At 41.9% G+C, this 24,191-nt stretch overlaps 1 protein-coding gene across 2 annotated transcripts in view; it reads left to right on the top strand.

The window, feature by feature from the left end:
• Positions 1 to 24,191, top strand: part of TNKS (tankyrase) — a 164,185-nt gene extending 139,994 nt beyond the window's left edge. For both annotated transcript variants that reach the window (XM_084760366.1, XM_084760365.1), the window contains exons 18-27: positions 1,499 to 1,687; positions 2,063 to 2,300; positions 3,543 to 3,625; positions 9,036 to 9,156; positions 10,030 to 10,127; positions 11,817 to 11,891; positions 12,870 to 12,975; positions 13,391 to 13,577; positions 14,978 to 15,134; positions 18,912 to 24,191. In XM_084760366.1, the coding sequence (XP_084616492.1) occupies positions 1,499 to 1,687; positions 2,063 to 2,300; positions 3,543 to 3,625; positions 9,036 to 9,156; positions 10,030 to 10,127; positions 11,817 to 11,891; positions 12,870 to 12,975; positions 13,391 to 13,577; positions 14,978 to 15,134; positions 18,912 to 18,998 (1,341 nt within the window). In that variant the 3' untranslated portion in view covers positions 18,999 to 24,191. The remainder of the gene's footprint in view (positions 1 to 1,498; positions 1,688 to 2,062; positions 2,301 to 3,542; positions 3,626 to 9,035; positions 9,157 to 10,029; positions 10,128 to 11,816; positions 11,892 to 12,869; positions 12,976 to 13,390; positions 13,578 to 14,977; positions 15,135 to 18,911) is intronic.

Here is a 24,191-nt window from a genome sequence, read left to right as displayed (position 1 = left end):
AAATGTCACCTCAGTTTTTTCAAATGGAGAGACAATAGCTGACTTAAGAATCTTAAAAGTTACAAGTTTCATGATAGTTTTTATGTATGGTAATATGCCTTATTACCTTACTCTATACATACAAAGGGCAGTTAACGTCTGTTCTATTAATAAATATAAAAGCATTAATATTTATTCCTTACTCAAAGCATGTTCTCTTATAAGAATGGATCATTTGGCCAGTTGGTCTTCTTCCTCCACTTCCTCGTTTGCAGTGTTTCCCTAACATAGATGGTAGCTCACAGGCTCCGGCCATTGTTGTGGTAGAGACCACACATAATTACATGGCTTTGACTGCAGCTCATGTTCTCTTCTATTTCCTCCTTCTTAAAATTGAGTCCCCTGATTTTATGCCATTTTGTCACTTGCAACATTTTGTGATACAGCTCAACACTAAAGCCACATCCAACTGCCTGTGTCCACAACAGTGAGGCAGTCAACTCCTTGTCTAGGCCTTCTCCTCACTTAGGCCTGTGGTCCCACATGACAGGAGCCAAGGTGCAGCTTACTTGTGCATTTAGTTCTAATTTTCAGTTACCTATAATAGTAATAACAGTTTGCCCTAGTGATACAGCTACTTAAAAAGAATGAAAAGCTTAAGAATTGTTTCTGGACTCTATGTGGGTAATATTTCTTCCTCTACATTGGTCTTCTAGACATTTGCCAGCCAATTTAGTAAGCATATAATTGGCTTCACTAAAGACACACTGTAAATTCAATATAAAGAAAATTTAACAATACATACTGAATACACAGCTCATTTATACACCCACGTACATACAAACTGTAACTTTTCTTGGACTAATTTCGGAAATCTTTGCAAATTGTCTTACTAAGTTGCCTTGCTCTTAATAAAATACAGGAAACACAATTTAAGTAACTTAAATCATCTGAGGAATAGCTTGAAATTATCCCATGCTTTTGGGTTGACTGAACAGAAGTTGTTTTTCTAAACACATCTTTGAGTAAAGAAGATAATTTGGGTTGTTTGTTTGTTTTTTTTGAATTATTTTGATGAGATCATAGATAGCTTCCAGTGTTTAGAAGTTTAAACATAAACTGGGAAATTAGTTTTATAATGTTCTCATAATCCCCAAAGAATCTTGAAGCACAGTAAACTAGCCTGGTCTCAAAAGAGCCTGTTTCACCGTGCTGCCCCCTCCCTCCTTCATATTATCAGCAGTGGGGAGCCTTTCTTAGGAATTAACATCTTTACGTTTGAAATAATTCGCTTGGGCCAGCCTGAGCTACATGAGACCCAGCCTAGAGGGGCAAAAGAGTAGTTGTGAAGGAGACAAGTCTAAAAGTAGAGGGGTTGTGCGTATTTGTTTGTTTGTTTGTTTGTTTTGCGTATTTGTTTTAAGAAGATGTCTACTAAGGTTAAGTAGAAGCAAGGCTACTTGACGGAGCTCACTGGGAGCGTTCTTCTTAAGCTTCCGTGTCCTCTTGTTTTTCCCAGCATGTTGACATAGCAGCATTACTGATAAAATACAACACATGTGTAAATGCAACGGATAAGTGGGCCTTTACTCCCCTTCATGAAGCTGCCCAGAAAGGAAGGACACAGTTATGTGCCCTACTCCTAGCACATGGCGCAGACCCAACCATGAAGAACCAGGAAGGTCAGACACCTTTAGATCTGGCAACGGTGAGTCCTTGTTGGAGCTGTGGTTACTGTCTGTGGCATGCCTTCAGGCGTGGCATTACCTTCCAGGGCCCAACTGGCAGTTCATTCGGCAGTTGGCATTCTTCCTGGAAATTGTCTTAGCCAAAACCACTTTTCCCTCAGTTCCTTTAGTAGTCCGTGATATCTCGTGTGTAATCAACCCCCTTTAGCTTTCACTACCAGTTGTCTAACTTCCAGCTCTTTCTTACAGCCACCACTTAATGTTTGGTGCCAAAAGCAAGTGTCGATTTCTATGCCTGGTAGTCTTTAAAGAAAAAACATTATAAAGCATTCGGTACTTAGTGGGAAGCTCAGCATTTAAAATGATTTTGTGTTTTCTTTCATCATTATTTTCAGGCTGATGACATCCGAGCTTTGCTGATAGATGCCATGCCCCCTGAGGCCTTACCTACCTGCTTTAAACCTCAGGCAACTGTCGTTAGTGCCTCTCTGATCTCACCGGCGTCCACCCCCTCCTGCCTCTCCGCTGCCAGCAGCATAGACAATCTCACTGGCCCTTTAGCAGAGCTGGCCGTAGGAGGGGCCTCCAATGCAGGGGATGGCGCCGCAGGTGCGGAAAGGAAGGAAGGAGAAGGTAGGTATAGCCCTGTGAATGCCTATTTGTTTATACTTTTTTAGTAGACTAGTTACTTTTTTTTCTTTTTAGTATTAAAAGTTTAAAAATAGCCTCTCTCTAAAGTCTTTAGTTCAAGGACAGCTTGGACTACATTGTGAGGCCCTATCGAAACTGGGCCTGGGAGGTATGGGGCGGGGGGGGAGAGAAAGGGCCTTGTTTTGGGCATCAGCACCCATGTAAAATGCTAACCAATCCCAATACTGAAGAGCAAAGGCTGGAGGACTCCTGAGACTGGCTGGCCAGCCAGCTGAGTGAGTCAGTGAGTGAGTGAGTGAGTGAGTGAGTGAGTGAGTGAGTGAGTGAGTGAGTGAGCGAGCGAGCGAGCGAGCGAGCGAGCTCCAGGGTCAGTAGACACTGGCTCTCAGAGACAGACAGAAGATGGAAGAGGAAAACACTCAACATTGACCTCTGGCTTCCACATACACTCTACACACAGAAATAAATAAAAATAATTTTTAAAAGAATAAATCAAAATAATAGCTGGTGCCTTGTGTGTTTGTTTGGTTTTTTTAATTCATTAAAGTTATTTAATTTTATCAAATACGGTCTGGAGCCTAGGCACTGCTCTTACAGAAGACCTAGTTTAGTTCCCAACACCCTCAGTGCTTAGCCCACAATCCCCTTCGGTCTAGCTCCAATGAACCCAGTGTCCTCTTCCGCCTTCCAGGATCACCTATACTCAATATGCATAAACACACTTGCAATTAGACATGATTAAATAAACCTTAAGTTTATAAAATAATATTATTATATTAGAAATTAATATGTAAATTATTATGTGCCACCATATATTTTATATATAAATTTGTATTTTAGTTTTATATTCTATGTATATTAGAATTATATAAGTACTATTGCTATGCCAAAGATCAAATTCAGAATAACTTGAAATGTTTGAGTTAAATTTACATATTTGAGCAGGGCACAGTGACGAATACCTATAATCCTACACTTGAGGAGGCAGAGGCAGGCAGATCTCTGTGAGTTCGAGGCCAGCCTGGTCTATAGAGCAAGTGCAGGACAGCCAAGGCTACATAGAAAAACCTTGTCTCAAAAAAGTTTTTTTTACATTAGTTGGCATTATTTTATGTCATGTGAACTCATCTATATAGGCAAGGGTCAGGAAATAGGGTTATACACAAATACTGAAACCTTCATAGAATTAGAAAATTCTGAGAAATTTTAATGTTTCTGTTTTAGTTGCGGGTCTTGACATGAATATCAGCCAATTCCTTAAAAGCCTTGGCCTCGAACACCTTCGGGATATCTTTGAAACAGAGCAGGTAAACTCTCGTGTACTCTTTCAGCTTTCCAACTACTGACTTACTGCCACATAGTTTTCTTAAGTTTGCAGCTATTTATTTTCTGTAGTATGTGTTCTCTTTCTTCCGTGATTTAAAGTGTTTACCTTGTTTCTTAGCTGCCTGAGCTGTTTCTAGAGAAGCCAGGGAGCCCAGCACTTTGTACTCCTCTCCAAAATTATCCCACAGTTCAGAGAGCTGCCCTTTCTCTTTATGATCAGTTTTGCTCAGTGTAGTATATATGTCAGGTTAGACCAGGAAAAGTGAGGGTACAGCGTGGTGGTAGAGCACTTGGTGAACTTAGGTCAAGAAACTATCGACTAATAGTTTCAGGAGCTGGAGAGATGGCTCAGAGGTTAAGAGCACTGGCTGCTCTTCCAGGGAACCTGGGTTCAATTCCCAGCAACCACATGGTGGCTCATAACCATCTATAATGAGATCTGGGTGCCCTCTTCTGGTGGGCAGGCACACATGCAGGCAGGATATTGAATATATAATAAATCTTTTTTTTAAAAAAATAGTTTCGGTTCCATCTGGGTGTTTTGTTTCCAGAGGACACTGGCATTATGCCCTCATCTCCTGTGTTTACTAGTGAGAACTCCGTTTGCCAGCCTGTTGTGGAGGATAATGAGTTCTTACTACAGTGCTCGGTGGTAAACCCTTAAGATAGGGATACCAACAGTTTAGGACTACTGTTGGACATGGAACCTCAGGATAGGAGGCACTTAGAACCCAGTACATCCTTCTCCCTGGTGTAGAGTTACCACCTTATGCCCAGTAAATGACCACAGACTTGGTAGCCTAACAGGAATATTTTCCCTCAGAAGATTGAAATCAGATTGTTGAGGATGCACTCCCTGCAGCAGTTCTAGAGTATTCTGCGCCTGCCCACCCAGCTTCCTTGACTTAGATCACAGGTCATGTTATCCCAGTCTCTCCTGTTGTTGTCGTCCTGTGTCTGCCTTCTCAGGTGCCTCTTACTGGGATACTTCCTATAAACGTGGGCTCTCCTGGGTGATTGCTGGCTTCAGGATCCTTACCGTAAGCATCAGGGACAGCCTTGCTCCCCAAAAGTGTTAGCGTTTAGAACATATCCCTTCTAGGGTTGAGGACCTGTCTCTTTGAAGGCTAGCACCCAGCCCACAACAACATGCGTTTGCAAGCCTTATTACGTTCATAAGGCCTTGCCAACTTATCATAGACCTTTCCCTCTCCAACCATCAGCCTCTACAACTTATGCCCCGCTGTTATAAATAAACTCACTCAGTTTTTCAGTATGTGACATAGTTACATTTTTCTCCATAGGTCTTGGCCCTCTTTATTCTTTGTAAGCTTGTAGTCGACCTAATGCAGTACCTGCAGTTAACACAGGGTGGCGCTTCCTCCCGCTGCTGCTTGGGAGCATGAAGCAGGAGGATCACAAGCTTAAGGCTGGCCCTAAGTGACCTAGCGAGCTAGAGGGTAGTCTGGGCTTTAGTGAAGCTTATCTCAAAAAATATCTGGAAAGTGTTGGGTTTTTAAATTTTTATATAATTTATAATACCAAGATTTTCTTTAGCTAAATAAATTTCTTTACATTTATTATAGCTCATTCTTTATATTTTTAATGACTTAAACAGTTGAAATAGAACTGAACTAAGTGAACATCTTGATCTTATTTTTCTCTGACTGTTAAAGTGAGTTAAGAGGCATTTAGCCTATCACTTTTCTTATTAGTCAGTTAAGCACATCTACAATATGCAGGTAATGAAAATTCCTGGCTGGATTATGTGTTTTTGTCAGTTTTTAAACCATGCTTTGTTAAGAATAGGTCTTTATTTGCAGTGAAGATGTACGCCGCTCTAGGGGCTGCCTCTCCTGTCATCTGTTCATTCTGACTGGAGATTCCTGTGACGCTGTAAACAGCTTTGAAGTGTGGGAAACAATCTCCTCTGCTGTGGCTCCGTCAACAGCTCTGTCTCTTCATTCTGAGTCACACACATAGTAATTGTGAAATTTCACACACATTTTGGTTTAATAAACCAAAAACTCTAATTCTCGTTAAGCCTTTCCTAGAACTGCCGTTTCTGTGCTTCCATCAGTTTGCGTTGTAATGTACAACTCTGTTCTTTACTTCCTACTGTATGCTCTCTCTGTCAGCAGCCGACTGCCTGTGGCTTGCTTCTCTCATGTATTGACTTAGTTTAATGATGCCTTCAGTCAGCTTATCCTTTTTATCACTTCCTTTTTACTGCAGTTTTGCTCTAAGTAAATCAATGTCCCATTGATTTTTCTTTTGTTCAAAATAATTTCTACATCCTTTTCATAGTCAAGGTGTTAAGTGTTGCACTAATGGGTACTGCCTGGTGTGCCCCTCCTGAAGCAGCGGTTTGCCTTTCTACACATCGAGCTGTCTTGACTATCTTGTACTATTGGGCTGCCAGTTAAGTTTGTATTTATTTCAAGTGCACATGCTGCCTTCTAGTTCTCAGTGATAAACTACTAAGTCCACTTAATTCTTCCATACCTTTTAAAGCATACCTTTACATTTCTCTTCTCGGTCATAAATATCCTGTAGCGTCCAGTGATGTGTGTCAATATACTATGTACTGTGGAAGCGTGCGATGCATGCGCTGTGTCCACTACATGCATTCTGCTGCCCTTGTTCCTACATGTGGCTGCTCCTCTCCCAGTGAGGTGGGAGACGATTATTTTCTTTCTGGTCCTAGAAGAGCGTCATATTCTCAGCTTCACCTTCACAGTTCTGTTCTCTTATCTTAGTCCATACAGATACTTTCTAAAGATATTATCAAAATCCCTTCTAGTTAACTACAGGATCGAATAACATCTCCCACCTGTAATGTAGCTTCCTACCTAGAAGGCCTTGCCTGTTGAGGGAGGGGGATATTGATTGACACTGTAATTTCTAGAGCTCAGTTGCTGTGACTTGGCTGGCTGGGTATATTTATAGTCAACCTATATCTCACAGAGTGGCCATTTCAAAATATGATAAAAATAAAAGCTTGAGCTCAAATAAGTTCATTGTTAAGTAAATTACAAAGTTGTCACCACTACCACCCCCAAACGAAAAAAGTTCTTTTCAGTTAAAATAGTTAATTTTCTCTCCACACCCCAGGTAAAATGAACAAATCTTAGGAACAGGAGGCAACCCTACTAGATGTGGCATGTACTTTATATGCAGGACCATTTTTAGTTTATCAAGCTTTATCTTGCTTGATAAAAGCTTAATCAAGCTTTATTCTAAAGATTTATATTAATCATGTTAGACATTAGTAACTTCTTCATCCCAAAGGAAATGACCAGGGAAGTAAACTCAGGTTTCCTCCAAATAACCAAGCGTATCTTCTTCTTGCTCCCACCAGGTAAGTCAGTGGAGGCCTAAAAGCGATACATGAGCTAGTTAAATGTGAGGGGAAAGGACTGTCCTGCATCTCTGCTGTATTATATTAGTAACTAGTTGGTAAGTGTAGGCCACACCTAGGGCGAGGTATTTTCACCAGGACACAGATGCGAGGGGCTGAAGATCTCTGGCAGCCATTTTAGAGGCTGCCTTCTCCACCAGAGAGGAGCCCGGCGCTCGGCACTGCTTCACTGACTGAAGTGTAGTAATGTAGGCCTTTGATAGCGTGGGGGTGGGGGTGGGCAAGAGTTCCTATATCCTTGTGATTGAAGTCTGTATATTAAACCGTCTCCATCCTTCATGGCTCGAAATATTCTTTGTTCGGAGTTTTGTTTCGTCTTCCAGCTTAGTTTTGACACCCTTCAGCTATGCACTATGTGTATCAATTACAAAGATTTTGACATATATAACCTAAAGTTACCTCATATAAATAAGGCCATGTTTTTATTGTCAACCATATTTAAACTGAAGTATAAAATGTCTAGAAGATGATGACATCAGTAACATGGGTCACAAATTATATAAAATCAGGTCTACCTTACAGTATAAACTGTTCCATTTCTTTTTTTAAAAGATTTATTTATTTATTATGTATACAATGTTGTATCTGCATGTACACCTGCAAGCCAGAAGAAGGCATCACATCTCATTATAGATGGTTGTGAGCCACCATGTGGTTGCTGGGAATTGAACTCGGGACCTCTGGAAGAGCAGCCAGTGCTCTTAACCTCTGAGGCATCTTTCCAACCCCAACTGTTCCATTTCTAAGATGGCTATTTTGGTGCTGCTGCCTTTTAAAAGCGCTGTTGAAAACTTCCTTTGGGAGATCAGACGTGAATTGCTGATTTTGTACCATGAAGCAATTATCTCTTCAATGGCCACTTAGTGTGCTCAAAGAGTGAGCAGTGTTGTTCACTGCACTGAGATGGTCCAGCTCACTGTGCAGTATTTCATTTAGACAGTACAATTCAGAGCTTGAGGCCTTATTTGCCACTTTAAGTATGTACGTGTAAGGAACGAGAAAGTTATATATTTTTTAATTTTGCATGAGTTAGAAAAAGAATGTCTATAAAGGATATTTCAGTTCTCCGAAGAAATAAAAAACCAAGGGTGACAGACCAGTGTTTATCCCAGGGCCATTTTTTTGCCCTGAAAAACTACCAATGTCATCCTCTGTAAACTGTTCCATTTCAAAGATGACTATTTTGGTGCTGCTGTCGTTTGAAAGCGCTGTTGAAAACTTCGTTTGGGAGATTAGATGTAGCCACGGGTGATTTCAGAACTTCGCCACTAGGTGGAGGTAGAGTCACAGTCACTGTAGTCCACAAAGGTGTGAGCAAATCAGGAAGCTTTCCATCCTAGATAAGCCACAGGTTTGTACAGACACGGAGTGTGTGAGACAGCGGGGGTTGCTAGCCGGATCATTTATGAGCCTAAAGATCATCTATCTTATTTTCTCCAAATTGGAATTTCTAATGTCACTTTTTATGAAATGACCTACGATCTACACTGATACTTACATTTTCAATCTGCCTACCACTTAAGTCAGCGAACTCCTGGCTGGCTTTCTTATGTAAAGTTGGCTTGCTTTTGCTACACTGTGATTAATTAAAATTTGTCTCTGCAATTCATTTCTTCTACCCACAAGGTACTGAATTTGGGATTTTCCCATTTTCCAGCTGCTGATCTATCTATCTGGAGGCAAACAAAAGATGGTAGAATTGCAGTCAGAAAGAAACGTGGCAATGACATCTGTCTTCCGTCACACTGGGTCTCCTCCTCTCTTGGTTCCCCATCTGCTTAAAGCAAATGCAAGTCTTTGTAATGAGCTGGGAGGCTCCTGGTCATCTCAGGCAGTTTGAAGATCATGTTTATGAAAGGAAATAGGTTCTTTAAACTTGTATGGTGCTCACAGCACTGTAGACAAGTGGAAGAGCTTTCATCCTCCAAAGAACTGTCTCAGATTTAGGGTGCAATTGCTTTCATTTTCAGATCACACTAGACGTGTTGGCTGATATGGGTCATGAAGAATTGAAAGAAATAGGCATCAATGCATATGGACACCGCCACAAGTTAATCAAGGGTGTGGAAAGACTTTTAGGTGGACAGCAAGGTAAGCTATTTGAAAAAAAATTTTTTTCCCCCAGAATTTAGTGAAGAAATACCAGGGCTAGTTTTGGGGCTTGGGCAGTCTGACCCCGGAGCACATGCAGGTTAACTGGTAGAGCATCCCCTACCTTCCTCAGCTTAGCCAATCACTTTTACTAGCTTCCCTCTGTCTACACTTTTTGTTTGTTTGTTTGTTTGTTTGTTGTTTTGAGACAGAGTTTCTCTGTTTGTCCTGGACTCCCTCTGTAGACCAGGCTGGCCTCGAACTCACAGTGATCCACCTGCCTCTGCCTCCTGAGTGCTGGGGAAAGGCGTGCACCACCACACCCAACTGTATATGAGTGTTTTATCTGCAGAAGAGGGCGTCAGTTCACATTATAGATGGTTGTGAGCTACCACGTGGTTGCTGGGAATTGAACTCAGGACCTTTGGAAGAGCAGCCAGTGTTCTTAACCTCTGAGCCATCTCTCCAGCCCTTGTGTTTCACTTTTGTAGACATATCCTATGTTCATGATTGAGTTCAGTTCCGCAAATATAGAGCCCTGCTGTGTAGAAGGCGTTCACGGAGCCTGGTGCAGTAGTGCATGCCTGTAATCCCAGCACTCTGGGAGGCAGAGGCAGGTGGATCTCCGTGAGTTTGAGGACAGCCAAGGCTACACAGATAAACCCTGTCTCAAAACAGAGAGAGAAGGGGCTCATGGGAGGGGATAAGTCCCTTAACACTTCATTTTTTCTTGGGCCTTTGGTATATTTGCTTACGGACTGGATGCTGAGGTGGAGACTAAACATATTACAGGCTGTTCCAAACTGCCAGTTTCTTGATGGGCCTGAGGGGATGCGGGCATGTGCTTTATGGTCTTGTTTTTCTCTTCTACAGGAACCAATCCATACTTGACTTTTCACTGTGTGAATCAGGGAACTATTTTGCTAGATCTTGCTCCAGAAGATAAAGAATATCAGTCAGTAGAAGAAGAGGTAACGAACGTCAAAAAGTGTCTCTTTGCCCAGATTCTGTTAAGAGTGCTTTTCCAGGAGCCGTGAACTCCTCTTACTCTGTTATGGAGTCACTTGGTCTGTTACTCAATCTCAGTCACCAGCAAGCCTTTCAGTATGATTGTCGGCTCACACGATGCACAGTGCGCTCATATCACAAGCCTATATGTAGAATAGCTGTCTTTTTCTTCTATTAATTTTGTCATGTAAATAAGAACCTTTAAAAAACATTTTTATATAGTAAAATACACCTAAGATTGATATGGGGCAAGAATCTTCCTGATAGACGGAAATACCTTCTAGGGTTTTAGGTTTAGTTTTGTTTTGTTTTTTGAGACAGTTTCTTTGTGTAGCCCTGGCTGTCCTGGCCTCTCTTTGTAGACCACACTGGCCTTAAACTCACAGTGATCTATCTGTCTCTGCCTCCCAAGTGCTGGGATTAAAGGTGTGTGCCACCACACTTGGCTTAGTTTTTGTTTTAATGTAGTTATTACTTTTTTTTTTTAGTAATATCCTGGTTATCTATCTCAATTAATTTTCACAATCACGATTATTTCAAACACTGTATAATAAGACCGCGTGTGAACTTCCTGTAGAAAGGTGGCTAAACATTCCCTGTGCTGATGGCCTGTACTCCTTTCCCTAATGCAATGTCTAGCTCCACTGTTGTGAGTAAGCTGCCTCGGCCCATTACACAAACGCCCAAGCAGAAACTGGTCTGCCTGCACTTAGGATGCTGGGCCGTTGTTGCCCGAACTATCTCCATCCAATGCTAAAGACTCACATTAGGGAATGTTTCAGTCTGTATTACGTTATCAGGAAGGCAGCATGTCTTCGGACATGTTCATTTATCCTGTAGTAAGTTCCAGTCATGTAAGATGCGGGCTGCACATCCCCCGAACGGAACTATGAGTAGAGCTTACTCTATGTCAGTTGTCAAAAACTCTGGCGTCTTTGTGATGCTGCCCCGAAACCCAACATCCTTGACAAGTGTTCTGCCCACAGCCCAAGACACTTAAATCTTTTGTTTTTGCTTTTGTTTTTGTATTTTGAGACAGGGTTTTCTCTGTGTAGCCTTAGCTGTCCTAGACTCTCTTTGTAAGTCTTTAAAATAGATTCTTTTCCATAATAGTTATTTTATTTTATTTTATTTCATAATTATTTTAAATTTGAGGGTAGAAGAATTAGCAGTGGTCAAAGGGTTATTCTGTTTAACCGTGAAATATAGTCAAACTTCCCTTGCCTGAGATGATATATCAAGATCCCCAAGACTATTGAGATGAAATGGAACAAAAATATATTTTTTAATATTTATTTTTAGCAGTTATCTAATGTGGTATCAGTTGAATATCATTTTAGTCCAACTTACTCAGTTTCTTTTCATCTCAATAACAAAAGAGTAATCATACATTATTTAAAGGGCTATTTTTCCAGTTTCCCTGTTGTGTTTACAATCTTCCAAAATTTGTATCAGAAAATGTTCACAGTAGTACCTAAGACCACTTTCTCACCACAGATACTCAATGAATTTGTTGATAGGTTTGTAGTGTGCTCCTGTTTGAGATTCAGACTCATGGGAGACAAATGGAAGAGCTACAACATTGTAGAGACAGCAGAAGGAATACCCAATGTTGACTCTTACAAAGTTAACTGTTTCCCGTTGTCCCGCAGATGCAGAGTACCATTCGAGAGCACAGAGACGGCGGGAATGCTGGTGGCATCTTCAACAGATACAATGTCATTCGGGTAAGTGTGCAAACTTTTATGGGGAGAGTTGCATTGCAAAACTAACAGAAAAGTAATCTAGACAATCAAATTGGAAGAAAAAATTCAAATTGTCAAAAATTATCATTCATTGTCTTAAAATCAAATGTTCTCTCACTACAACCTGTAACCATCAAGGCTACACTGGGCAGAGATTGCTACACCGTGAAAACAGCAAAGCTCCAAACAGAAGGCTGTGTCACAAAGGCGGCTGCTGTCACCCATTGCATCCTCAAATTTGGACCCTCAACAGCAGTAACTTCATTTAAAATCATTTGAAAATAGCATTTATTAAAGGCCTGGACTGTTAGACCACTTCTCATTGATGAGATCAGAATGCATTTGTCTCTTACATCATAGAAAAAACTATGTGGCCATTATCTGCTTTTTCAGAGGATATCATGAAAGGGATTGTCTGCTGAGAGTTAGCTTAATCCTTTCTTAACAGACACACAGGAATTATCCTAGTGCATCAAAATAAGAAATGAAGGGTGTCTGTCTGTCTGTTTAGCTTAGTGGATAAAGTGCATGCTGCACAAATGGGAGGGAGCTGAATTAGAGCCCCCTGCATCCATGTAAAGTGAGGCATGGTGGTGTCCACCCTTATCTCTGAAAGATGGAGGTCAGGGGATCCCAAGAGCTCACGGGCCAGCTCGTCCAGCCAATAGTAAACTCAGCTTCAATGAGGGACTGGTCTCAAAAATAAGGTAGGGAATGATATAGAGCAAGATTCTCATTGCAGATTTCTGGCTTCACACTCACAAGCACTCACTTTCCTGCACATGGTCACACATAAAACAGCAACAACTGAACTGAAAACATGTGTCACTCAAAGCCACCATATTTACTGAATTTCACGTACTGCATCAAACAAAATTGACACCACCAAAGGGAAAACTACTTGTCATTTTAAACCAGAAATGTACATTTAATTAATAATGATATCTTTCCTTTATGAAGATTCAAAAAGTTGTGAACAAGAAGCTGAGGGAGCGATTCTGTCACAGACAAAAGGAAGTGTCTGAGGAGAATCACAACCATCACAATGAACGCATGCTGTTCCACGGTGAGTGCAGGTGCCTGCCACAGGTGGCTGCTGCAGGTGGCTGCTATAGGTGCCTGCCGCAGGTGGCTGCCACAGGTGCCTACCGCAGGTGCCTGCCTGCGCTTGGGGAGTTAGTAACGGGAAAGCCCATGGGACTGATTGATAATGTTGTATTGAAACAACTTGTTTGACCTTTTTTTTTTTTGGTTGAAATAATGCCTGGTACCCTAATGCTTCACATGCTGGCAAGGCTTCCCAAAGCATGTGCAATGTATGACTTTCTGAACTTTCTTCTAAATTCAAATTCCAAGTCGAGCCACTTGTGGGGTTCTTGCTTGTTTGTTTTTCATTTTTCTTCTTTAATAATACTGTGTTTGGTGAAAATAGTATACAGCTAAGTTTTCAAATGGAAACTTTTCCACCTTTATATTTTTAGGTTCTCCTTTCATTAATGCAATTATTCATAAAGGATTTGATGAACGACATGCATACATTGGAGGGATGTTTGGAGCTGGAATTTACTTTGCCGAAAACTCTTCTAAAAGCAACCAGTATGTTTATGGAATTGGAGGAGGAACCGGCTGTCCCACACACAAAGATAGGTCATGCTATATATGTCACAGGTGAGCGTCCTTTCTTGACCAGAATGATTGTCACCCTCAACTAACCAAATTGGTTTTCAGCTCCTGTTGAAGTTGCTGCTCAGCCTTTGGCCTAGAGCAGTGACAGAGTGCTGGTGCCAGTGATCCAGGCCAGACATGTGTGCACGTGCTGTAGCTTGTAGTGAAACTGCATTTCAGCCCTTCCTGTCAGCCCTTCCGAGTCAGAGCTAGAAGATGCTAAGAATGATACTGCAGAACAAAAGCCTTCTAGCCATCACCGTGTCTGAACACACAGGTCTGCGTTGCTGATGCTGCCAGTGATACGGCTTGTTCTCAGGCAGCATCATAACACCCCGGGAACGCTGAGCTTCATGACACCAGCTTTGGAATTAGTAGCAAACAAATGAATAGCAGCTTTTTAAAACAAGATTTTATAATTCAGAAGTTTGAGAATATAACATTGAAGTCAGTGAAAGACAGAGTTTCTTTCTCCACTGATGAAAGGATTTATTCCATATGTTTTTAATTCTGTTTATTCTTTGGCAGTTTCATGCATGTGCCATTGTGTGTTGATTATACGCAACCCACACGCCGCTCTGCACTTACCTCAAACCTCACCAGTACTTTCCCCTCCCACCTTGACATCCTTGTGAGTTTTGGTAATTCTCTCATTTGAACTACCGGAATGTGCATGAGTATGGGGCTCCAACATACCGTACCTACACCCCCAAAGAAAAATAAACTTCCTCTCCCGCAGCCCTCAATTGCCAGTGGCTAGGGGTGCACACTCATGCTCCCAGCTAGTGACTGGTCCAGTGCAGGTGCCTGTAGCCGCTCTGACTCCGTGAGTGCAGTGTCCTGTACTAAGGCAGCACACACAGCAGCACACAGCAGTATGGATCTCAGGTGCACCGCCCATCTGATTCCTTGCTTCCTATGCGGTCATGTGAAAACGCAGTTTCCCTTGTGTGTCTTTTTACACTTGGCTCAGCTCATACCAGGTACTTTCTATGCTAGATTCCCACAGTACTCCAAAACTGCCTTAAACTGTTGGTCTAACTTGATATTGAGCCTGATAATTGTTTTTGTCTTTTTTGTTTTTGTTTTATGTTTGTTTGTTTATTTGTTTGTTTGTTTGTTTGTTTTAAGACAGGGTTTCACCATGTAGCCTTGGCTGTCCTGGTCTCACTATGTAGACCAGGCTGGCCTCAAACTCACAGCAATCTGCCTGCCTCTGCCTCCAAGCCTGATAATTGTTAAATAGTAAATTTATTCCATTACAGCACACAAACTTGAAAGTAGCATTTAAATTAGTTTCAATTCTGTGAATTTTTCTTTTTTTAAAAAAGCTAATAAACCTAATGGTTACATTTTAAGATTTAAAGTGTTCTTGAAAGTTTTGCTTTTATTTTTTTCTTTAGACAAATGCTCTTCTGTAGAGTGACCCTTGGAAAGTCTTTTCTGCAGTTCAGCACCATGAAAATGGCCCATGCTCCACCAGGACATCACTCAGTTATTGGCAGGCCAAGTGTCAATGGACTGGCGTATGCTGAATACGTCATCTATAGAGGAGAACAGGTATGTTGCTCATTAACTCAGAGTGAGGGAGTCACTAAACACATTCATTAAAAAAGCGGAAGCCATGTTTAAGACAGCATCTACAGTGTTGCAGGCACAGCATGCTTTTGAGTAGACCTGCTCGCCCTAGGCTGGTTGCATGAACTGGATCTTTATTATTCCGATCGTAGCCCTACAGCCTTGAGAGTCACAAAACTGCAGTGTAGTTAAGCCTCACCCTCTTGAGGCTTCAAAATGAAATTGGAAAAAAATGATGGAAATGTCTATACAGAGATATATATATGTACATAACTAAACTTTCTAGATTTGCAGACCAGCACTAAATGCCACCCAAATTGTCTGAATGCAAATGTCAATTTTCTAACCTTAATTGAAAGCCATAATTAGCCTGAAGTAGAAGAAAAAGTAGGACAGTAACTTCAAACAGATAACGTATAAAAATAATAATTTTTCAGTGTGGACAGAATGGAGTGTATAGTTGAGAAATTGCAGGCAACTCGTCCTTAGTAAGTGTGCTTATGGTGGTAGTGTGGGCAAAACAGCAAAGCTCCATTAACTGTATTACAGGGTTGAGCAAGTGAGTAGGTACACAGGATATTAGCTTTGGGAACTGTGGCTTTTACTATAGAAGAAGGGAAGTAGCATATGAGATGAGAGAAAAGTTTTAAAAAAAACAAACAAACAAAACATGGGAATGTTTTGAACTTGCGTTAACTAATAGGAATTTGTGGTTTCCAACAAACATACCAACAGATATATAGATATATAGATGCCTCTGTACATAAATGTATGTTTAAGTCTATGTATAAATATATGTACGTATGTGAAACTCTGCTGAAAGCAGAGACGCCCAGTAGCAGTGAAAACCTAAAGCCCAATCCCTCCACCCATTCCTGCCTAGAAGGAGCCAGGATTGGAGCAGAGTAGATGAACTTCAAGTAGCTGTTACACCAGACAGTAACGAAGTGCTCAGGAAGGAAAGTGCGGAGGACAGCGTGAGGACCTGAAGTCGCTGAGGGAGCTTCCCCTGCAAATCTGAGACATTTGCATCCCAGAATAAATACACTAGTGAATGGGGCGGGGCATTCATTCATTACTCTTTCTGATGAATGAGTGACAAAGGGAACTGCTTAGGTCATAATAGAATACTATAAGTAGAAATGCGAGGAATGCTGGGGTTGGAAAAACTCCATCTTGCAAATCATTATGGTGAATGAAGGCTGCATGCAACATGGATGCTGAGTTTAGGGGATAATTTCCATAAGAAGAATATTTGCATGCTTGTTGCAAAGCTCCTAGGACAGGAGGCAGGAATCACTCATGAGGAAAGAGGATCAGCCTCGACCAGCTGATCAAAATTTACCTCGCTCAGTAGGAAGTTTTTCTCTCCTAATCTGTTCACACTCCCTGCTTACTAAATCATACTTGATCCTTAATGCTTAACACTGTCGAGAACACACGAATGTTTCAGTCAAAGGATGTTATGGATGGGATTGTTTGTTTAGGGTTGAAAGGTACATGAAATTGATGTATACCTGAAAGGAAGATTGGCTGTGATTGGGACATGATTAGACTTAAGATCTCAGGAGAGGCTGGCAGTGGCTCCCTGGTAGAGCCCTCGCCTCGATGTACACGGTCCTGGAGTCACTGTCCAGCACTTGTGGGTGGGCGGAGCACGAATAGCTATATGAGTTTTACTTTACGCTCTACATCAGATACATAGGAGAGAGATTCTCTGGATATTGAGTGCTACCAAGGTTTTGTCCATTTTACTGACACGATCTGTACAGTGCTGGCTTATTTAAGATGGAGAAGAATATACTATAGAATAGTTTGTAAAAGTAGTTTCCCAGTATTCAGAATCTCATTCAAGAAAGCATGACAACTCAAATGGAGTTGTTGAGATTTAGTTTTAGCATTAGAAATATGGGTGATGATTCTTTAAACTGAGTTACCCAAAGTGAGCGGTTGCTTCTAGGAGTTTAAAACAGATGTATACACTCTGTGCTTTTGTAAGAAGTGTGATTTAAAATGACCTGATAGGTAATAAAGCTTTAGGTTTGCTCTAGCCTTCCTAATCCTGCAGCTGAATGATCCGCTGCCTTGAAGTCCTCTTGGCTTTGTGATTGATCCATAAACTATGCACAGCAACAGTCCTGGCTCTTAATCCTGGTTCTGGAGCCCTCACAGGAGGAGCTTACAGTAGTTCATGCTGCTAGAATCAGAATCTATCTGACCAAAATGGGCATGTGCTGGAGTCCCAAAAATCGGGGTTCCTGGTCCCCTTGACTCCTAATGAAGTAGCTTTGTAAGCAAAAAGAAGGTGTCACAGCAAGTGTGAAGTCAGCTTCGCTGGGACAAAGGGAAGTAGATGCTGAGCCTCAGTTTTATGTGTAACAGGTGCCGCTGTGCACAGTTTTACACTCTTCTTTCACTTTGTCTTGCTTATATCCCCAGACAGATGATGAGCAACTTGAGAGCAAGGGTTCTCCCTCACACCAGAGTGTGTCCACACAGCGGAGGCCTTAAGTGTGCAGGAACTGCCAAAGTTATTCCGTTATGGCTAAACTATCTAATTAGTGTTTGCTGTTCTCTGCTAGTAAAGGAGAAATTACTGTTAAAATTGGAAACGCTGCTTTAAATCCTTTTAGTGAAGCAGTATGAATTAAAGAAAGTTACAGAATGCGCCACGGTGGCGCACGCCTTTAACCCCAGCACTCTGGATCACTGTGAGTCCAGACTGTTCTACAGAGTGAGTTACAGGACAGCCAGGGCTACACAGAGATACCCTGTCTTTTGGGGGGGTGGAAGGGAGCTATGGAATAGCAGTTTGCACCTTCAGATTCAAGAGTCCAGAGAGTCACAGGGCACTCTGAAATGCTGAGTCTAGTTTTGTCGTCATTTAGCGTTAGAGAATTCATGGGTAGTCCACAAACGAAAGGGGTTTTCGCTCCCTGCTTCCTAGCGGGCTCTCGTAGTGGTTTCTATGTAAGACCTGGGAGAGTGTCCCCTGGTAGCAGCCTCCCTTACCACTCCCCACCAAGAAGTCCTCTTCTCAGGCGAGAGCTGAGCTTCTGTCTCAGTAACTTCCTGACAGTAGAGACAGTGATGAAGGCCACAATCTAAATGTGCGCCATCATCTTTCCTGTAGAAGGTGCTCGGTGGTTGGTACGATCATCCCGAGCCGTGAGTGGTGGCTTTCAGTGCCTGGAAGGCAGGGGCAGGAAGACAGGCCTTAGCTATGGAGCACGTTTGAGAACAGATTAGCCTACATGAGACCCTGTCACAAAGAAATATCCTACCTGCAGTAACCCCCACACAGTTGCCCTGTAGATTTTTGGTACCTCAGCATGCTTGACCTTCCTCTTCTAGGTGGTAGCATGTGGGTTACATTCATTATGGTTGATTTGAGCTCTTAGCAGCAGAATTCTTACTTGATTTAATCAGCCCCTTGACTACCTACTATGTAAGGTGAAGAGGAAAGATATCGATGCTTTCCAGCGGGCGGCACATGGCTCTGCGGTAAAGGATGAGCAGAGGGAACTAACTTACAGTATTGAAAGAAATGTGAGGCTGAGGCTGGGAGATAGTCAGCTCGTGTGAGCCAGCCCTGGGCTCCGTCCCCAGCACTGCAGAGGTGAAAGAAATGCCAAGTGGAACTGCTGTGCAAACAGTTCTACAGGCGGAGAGGCTACACCTGTTTCCTAGCCTGACCCTGGGAAGGCTCAGCCGCTCCGCCTTCAGGGGATGAGTTGTCTATCTGCTTGACCTTTGCAGGCATATCCAGAATATCTCATCACCTACCAGATCATGAAGCCAGAAGCCCCTTCACAGACCGCAACGGCCGCAGAGCAGAAGACCTAGTGATGGCCCCTGGTAAAGGCCAGAGGGATTCAGACCTGCGCCTGGATTATAGTGGATTGCTCCCAACAACAACAGCAACAACAAAAATCAAAGTTCTCTAAATCCCAACAGCCAAGAAGTGAGCTGTTTGTCTATTATAAAGCAGTGCCAGAGTGCTGGTGCAGAGTGAGTGACTGAGCACACTTACCTGCCGGGTTCCCTGGGAGGATCGTGGCTCAGGCTCGGTTCATGACAGTTTCCCATTTCTCAAGCAAGACGCCTTGCTCAATGCGGAAATGGGAAAGAGAATATGCTGGCTTACATGTTCTTGGTCCACACACTACATTTTCTTTGTTGTGTTTGCCACATTTATAGCAGATAGACACATGAGATGGGCTCTTTTTATTTTTTATTTTTTAATTTTGCCAAACATATATTGTTAATGCTTGTTGTTATTGTTGTTACTTTGAAAATGAGCCAGTCTTCCTGGGCTATTTTGCACAGAGTCACACCGACTAAATCACTATTAGCAGCCAGAGCTTCTGGCCGAGCAAGACACTGTTCCCACATCCCTGTTATTAAATTTTGCATCTGCTTCTTGTGAACACAAAGGAAAAGCATCAAGATCTAGTTTCCTTTCGTAAACTGGCACATCTAGTAAGGAAGGGTACAAACATCTTTTCGACCTAGAAAGTCAGAGCCAGGAGGACCATTTGCTCTTTGCAGTCTGCAGGGCTCTCAGAACCATGCTACAGATGTTAGGGAGAGTTCCAAGGAGGCAATTATGACTTCTCTTTCCTGGCGAAAGGACTAGAGAGCTGGGAGGAAGGGACGTGGTAGGAGGAAGGATGAGTGGGTCACAGGGCCCCGTGGCTGCACCCACACCAACCCAGGATGTCTCAATAAATATTTCACTATCTGGACCACCAGAATTGTCACCCTAATATTACCCTTTGCTTCCAAAATTAGAGAGAGGCCTATTGCACTCCATTAGGGTGCCCAGCATTTTACTCCCCTCTCTCTTTAGTTTAGAAAGCCAAGATTCAAACCCTAAATAATAAATATGCACAAATATAAGGAATTTTGTTTACTTAAGAGTTGGCCTTTATTTTAAGTAGTATGTTTCAAATAGTTTAAGAACATCCTTTCTTTCAGTTTTTGAACCATTTCTTCAAGGTCATAATATATTTAGACAAGGAAAACAAACATTGAAACCAAAGGCTCTTTGACTTAGTTTTTTAAGTGCCACTTATAGAAACCATTTCTTGGTGGAAGTACTGTTTGTTGTAACAGCATTTGCCAAGTACACAGGAGTCTGAGCAGAGCCACCCTCCATCTGTTGCCCTGTGGACCTTAACTGAATGCTGAATTGAGTGCATTACTTTACTTAGATTTGTGCTGTGCAGCTGTCTACTCAGCTTTGAAGGAAAAGTCATATAAACATGGAAGAAAACAGTGTGACACACTTAACCATTTCAGTTGGAAGTCCTGAAAACAAGTTTTTAATTTTTTTTTTAATGCAAGCATATTAAACTGTGACCACCTTTATTTCCCTGGCTATTGAAATACACATTTCTCTCTTTTTATTTATTTAATTTTTGTTAGCTTGAGCCCAATGCTGGAGCTAGGCATCCAGTCTAGTGTGAATTTTATAGTTAAATCTTGCATGGGTTCCTCAAAATTAAACCAAGAATTAGCCTCGGTTTTCACTCCTGTTGAAGTTGCACAGGCCTGAGCTGGGTGCTTATGTTTTGGGCTGCCTGTTTAATAGTGACTAGAGTTCCATTCAGTTCTCTTTCCTCATATTGCGTCTGTTAACAAAAGGTTGAAGAATTTGCCGTCTGTGTAGTTTTAGTAGCTATAATGTATTTGTTATTCGACCCCACCTGAATTAGTTTAAAATGTTCAACACAGCTGTGGTTTAGGTAAGTAACATTAACATGCTACAGATGTGGAAAGCTTTAGAGCATCATTAAAAGATGAGCCACTGTCTCAACTGTGGTTGTGTGTTGTATCATCTCCATCGTAGCATCTGGGCCTTACCTTGAGAAGTTAGTCTGTAGTCACTAAGCCACCAGTGCTGTGTGTCTGATGTTCTGTGCCAAGTAGACACTGTGTAAGGAAGACTTGTGACGTGCTAGTGGTCTCATGACTCATGTGTGGCAGAATGCACATATGTGATCTGTTTTAAGAGTGGGTCTGCAGAGCTAATAGATACTTTCAGAACTTGAAAACCAAAGGCATCCTGAGTGTGTTCAAGTTGGCAAAAGGTGACTGCGCAGAGTTCCCTTGTGTAGCGACGTGGACTATAAAAGAGCCCCTGGAATATAAAAGCATGGCATTTGGCTGGAGTCTGTTTACTCTCTTGTGCATGCGTGATTTCGAACTGCTGATGGGTTTGGGCTCCTCACCTTCCCAACAGAAGTGCAGAGAGAAGGCAAGTATCTCTGCTCACCTCATCTCCAGGGCCCTTCCTAGAGACCCGATGGTGCCAGCTCCCCAGGTTCGGCCAGACGGATACTTAACTCAGGCATAAATCAAGTACTCTGGACACTTCTCTGTGGACTTTACTTTTGCTTCTCCCCCAATTGCTAATCTAGTATTAGAAGTAGCTCTCGCGCTTGGCCCATTCACCCTCGTATTTCTTCTCTTCCTCTTGGGTCTAAGGAATGCAGGTATCTGTTATTTTCATACCAAAAGCAGAACTGGGTTTAGTCCTCATCCACTTTCTGCTCAAAAGATTCTGCCAGTTTGCTAACAAATGGCAGCAAGGAATCCAGTGTTTCAGTTCTGTGCACAATAGTACCAGCACAGCCAGGCTTCTTCCCTTCCCTTCTTAGCAGTTAGAGCTCCAAGCAGCGAAGGAGAGTAAGGACACTGCCGTCTCCTGCAGCAGCCTGGGCTCTGCTGAGCTTCCTGGTACCAACTAGACTCATTTCTCTTAGTTGTCAGAATAGCGAGGTGCATTGGGAATATATAGAGAAGTAATTGAAAATGGCAAGCAAATAAACGTGCATTAACATCCTATCCTAGATAGTATTATAAACAATAACATTTTGGCTAATGCTAGAAAACAGCATTAGAGTCCAGTAAATTGTCTACATTTTCCTGCATTTCAGTATATTCCCAGTTGCATGAAGGGTTACTTGGACATTACTCCCTCTCCCCTTTAAACATTCGTTGTTTGGATTCCTATAAATGGCCTTGTAAACAAAAATGGTGTATATTTTTAAGCACATCTCCTTGTCCTGCCCCTGCCCATGTACCCAGGTCTTGTTGGTGTGGCAGCCTTCTTCCTGTGTTTCCTGTAAGGTGATCATCTTGCATAGAGCTACGGACTCTAGAGTCACTCAGCAAATACTCAAAAATGGCATTAAAATGGGTTTTCATGTATCATAAAGACTGGGTGTTTGTTTGCTGTTAAAGTGGTGACAAAGAAATGAGAGAAATAATGGAAGTAATATTTGAACTATTACCAGCTACATCTAGCACATGAAAAAGATTTATTTAAAAAATACCACCCTAGCTGGGCATGGTGGCTCATGCCTTTAATCCCAGCTCTTGGGAGGCAGAGGCAGGCTGGTCTCTCTGAGTTCAAGGCCAGCCTGGTCTACACGGTAAATCCAGAACAGCCAGGGCTCTGTTACACAGAGAAACCCTATCTTGAAAAAACAAAAAAGACACCCTAAAAAGTGAGGCTTCTCCAGCCAACTGATACATTCTACAGTTAGTGAGCAATTACATTTTTCTTGTGAGAGAGCCTTATCTATGGCAGAAACTTTTTAACCTTTTCTACTCCAGCAGTGAAACATGAACCCATTTCTTAGTATGTGAAATGTATTGGTGAATGGACATGTCTCTATTTCATACCTGGTAAGTGTGTTTTATGGGGGTGTATTTTATAAGTAATACTATCTACAGTATATACTATGATCCGTGAAACTTAAACCTGTAGGAAGCTGAAGATTTTATATCCTCTGTAAGATCCAGTATGGTCAGGGAGTGGCCAGTTTTATACTTCTCCCAGAGTTCTGAAAAGCTGAGGTAACATTTGCACCATAGAGATAGTTTTGACCCTTCCTTCTTTCACCCTCTTTTCTCTGTACACGTCATAGCTCCTCCCCCTTCCACTGTCCGTTGGAGGTTTTCTCGTTCTTTTGTTTGTCTGTCCTTCTCAAGTGGCCCTGAGTGCCCTTTGTCAGCTGACGTTTGGTGACGGGGTGTCACCGAACCTGCCCCCAATGTGCAGGAAGGAAAGCTAGAAAACGCCACAGTAAAAGGAAGGAACTGAACTTTCTGAAGGGAGTGGTATAGAGCTAGGTGACCGTGCTGGGCAGGAAGTGTATTCCCTGCACAGCGTGCTCTGTGTGTGTGTATTGTGCCTGCTTCTGCTCCCTCCCAGTATTGTAAGCTCATCTTAACTTTGTGGTAGTAATATTTGTCTTTGATACCTACAATACTAAAAAGGTACTTTGATTGACAAGGTCTCAGAAACTTACAAAACCAGCTTTGAGGAAATGTAGTGTGTTCCTGGCAACAACATTTGGAGTTGTGTGTTTTCTTACTGTGATGTCGTTCTCTGTAAATAACCAGTGTAGTGGCCCTTTGGTTTGTTGATAGTCTTCTTTTTGTTTCCTTCTCTGTGTGACCCACCAGTGGCAAGGGATCTAACCCCACCTTGGTTGTTTGTTTGTTTGTTTGTTTGTTTGTTTTGGGTTTTGGGGTTTTGGTTTTTTTTTGCATTTGTCTATCTGTAGGTTCGTCAGACAAAATACAAGATGCCCAAATAGATTTAAATTTCAGGCAGTTTTTTCTCAAGTATATTTCATGCAATATTTTACATATCTGTGCATTTTTTAAATGTTCATTAACTTATCTGAAATTCAGATTTTGACTGATGAGATTTTTGTTTTATTTGTAGTTTTTCTAAATCTGATAGTCCTAGCAGTTTGATCACAAATGGATGCTCACAGCATGGAAATGCTCTGGTCGTTGTAGCTTTCACCTGGAATGGAAGGCCTTTTTTCCCCCTTCTTTCTCGCCTTCTACTTATTTCTAAAAGAGGGCATCAAGGAACTTAACCAGCCTACATGGTGGGTTTCTATTTAAAACATCTCTGTGATTATATTTAACCTGTAATTGTGCTTTGGCTTAATGTCTAACGTACAGTACTTGTAACGGATTAATATTCAATAAAAAACATTTTAAAGTACA

The sequence above is a fragment of the Acomys minous genome (genome assembly GCF_964271855.1).
Source record: "Acomys minous genome assembly, chromosome: 15".
Taxonomy (NCBI): domain Eukaryota; kingdom Metazoa; phylum Chordata; class Mammalia; order Rodentia; family Muridae; genus Acomys; species Acomys minous.
Note: the sequence above shows the minus strand (reverse complement) of the source record. Positions and strands in the feature narration are given on the sequence as shown.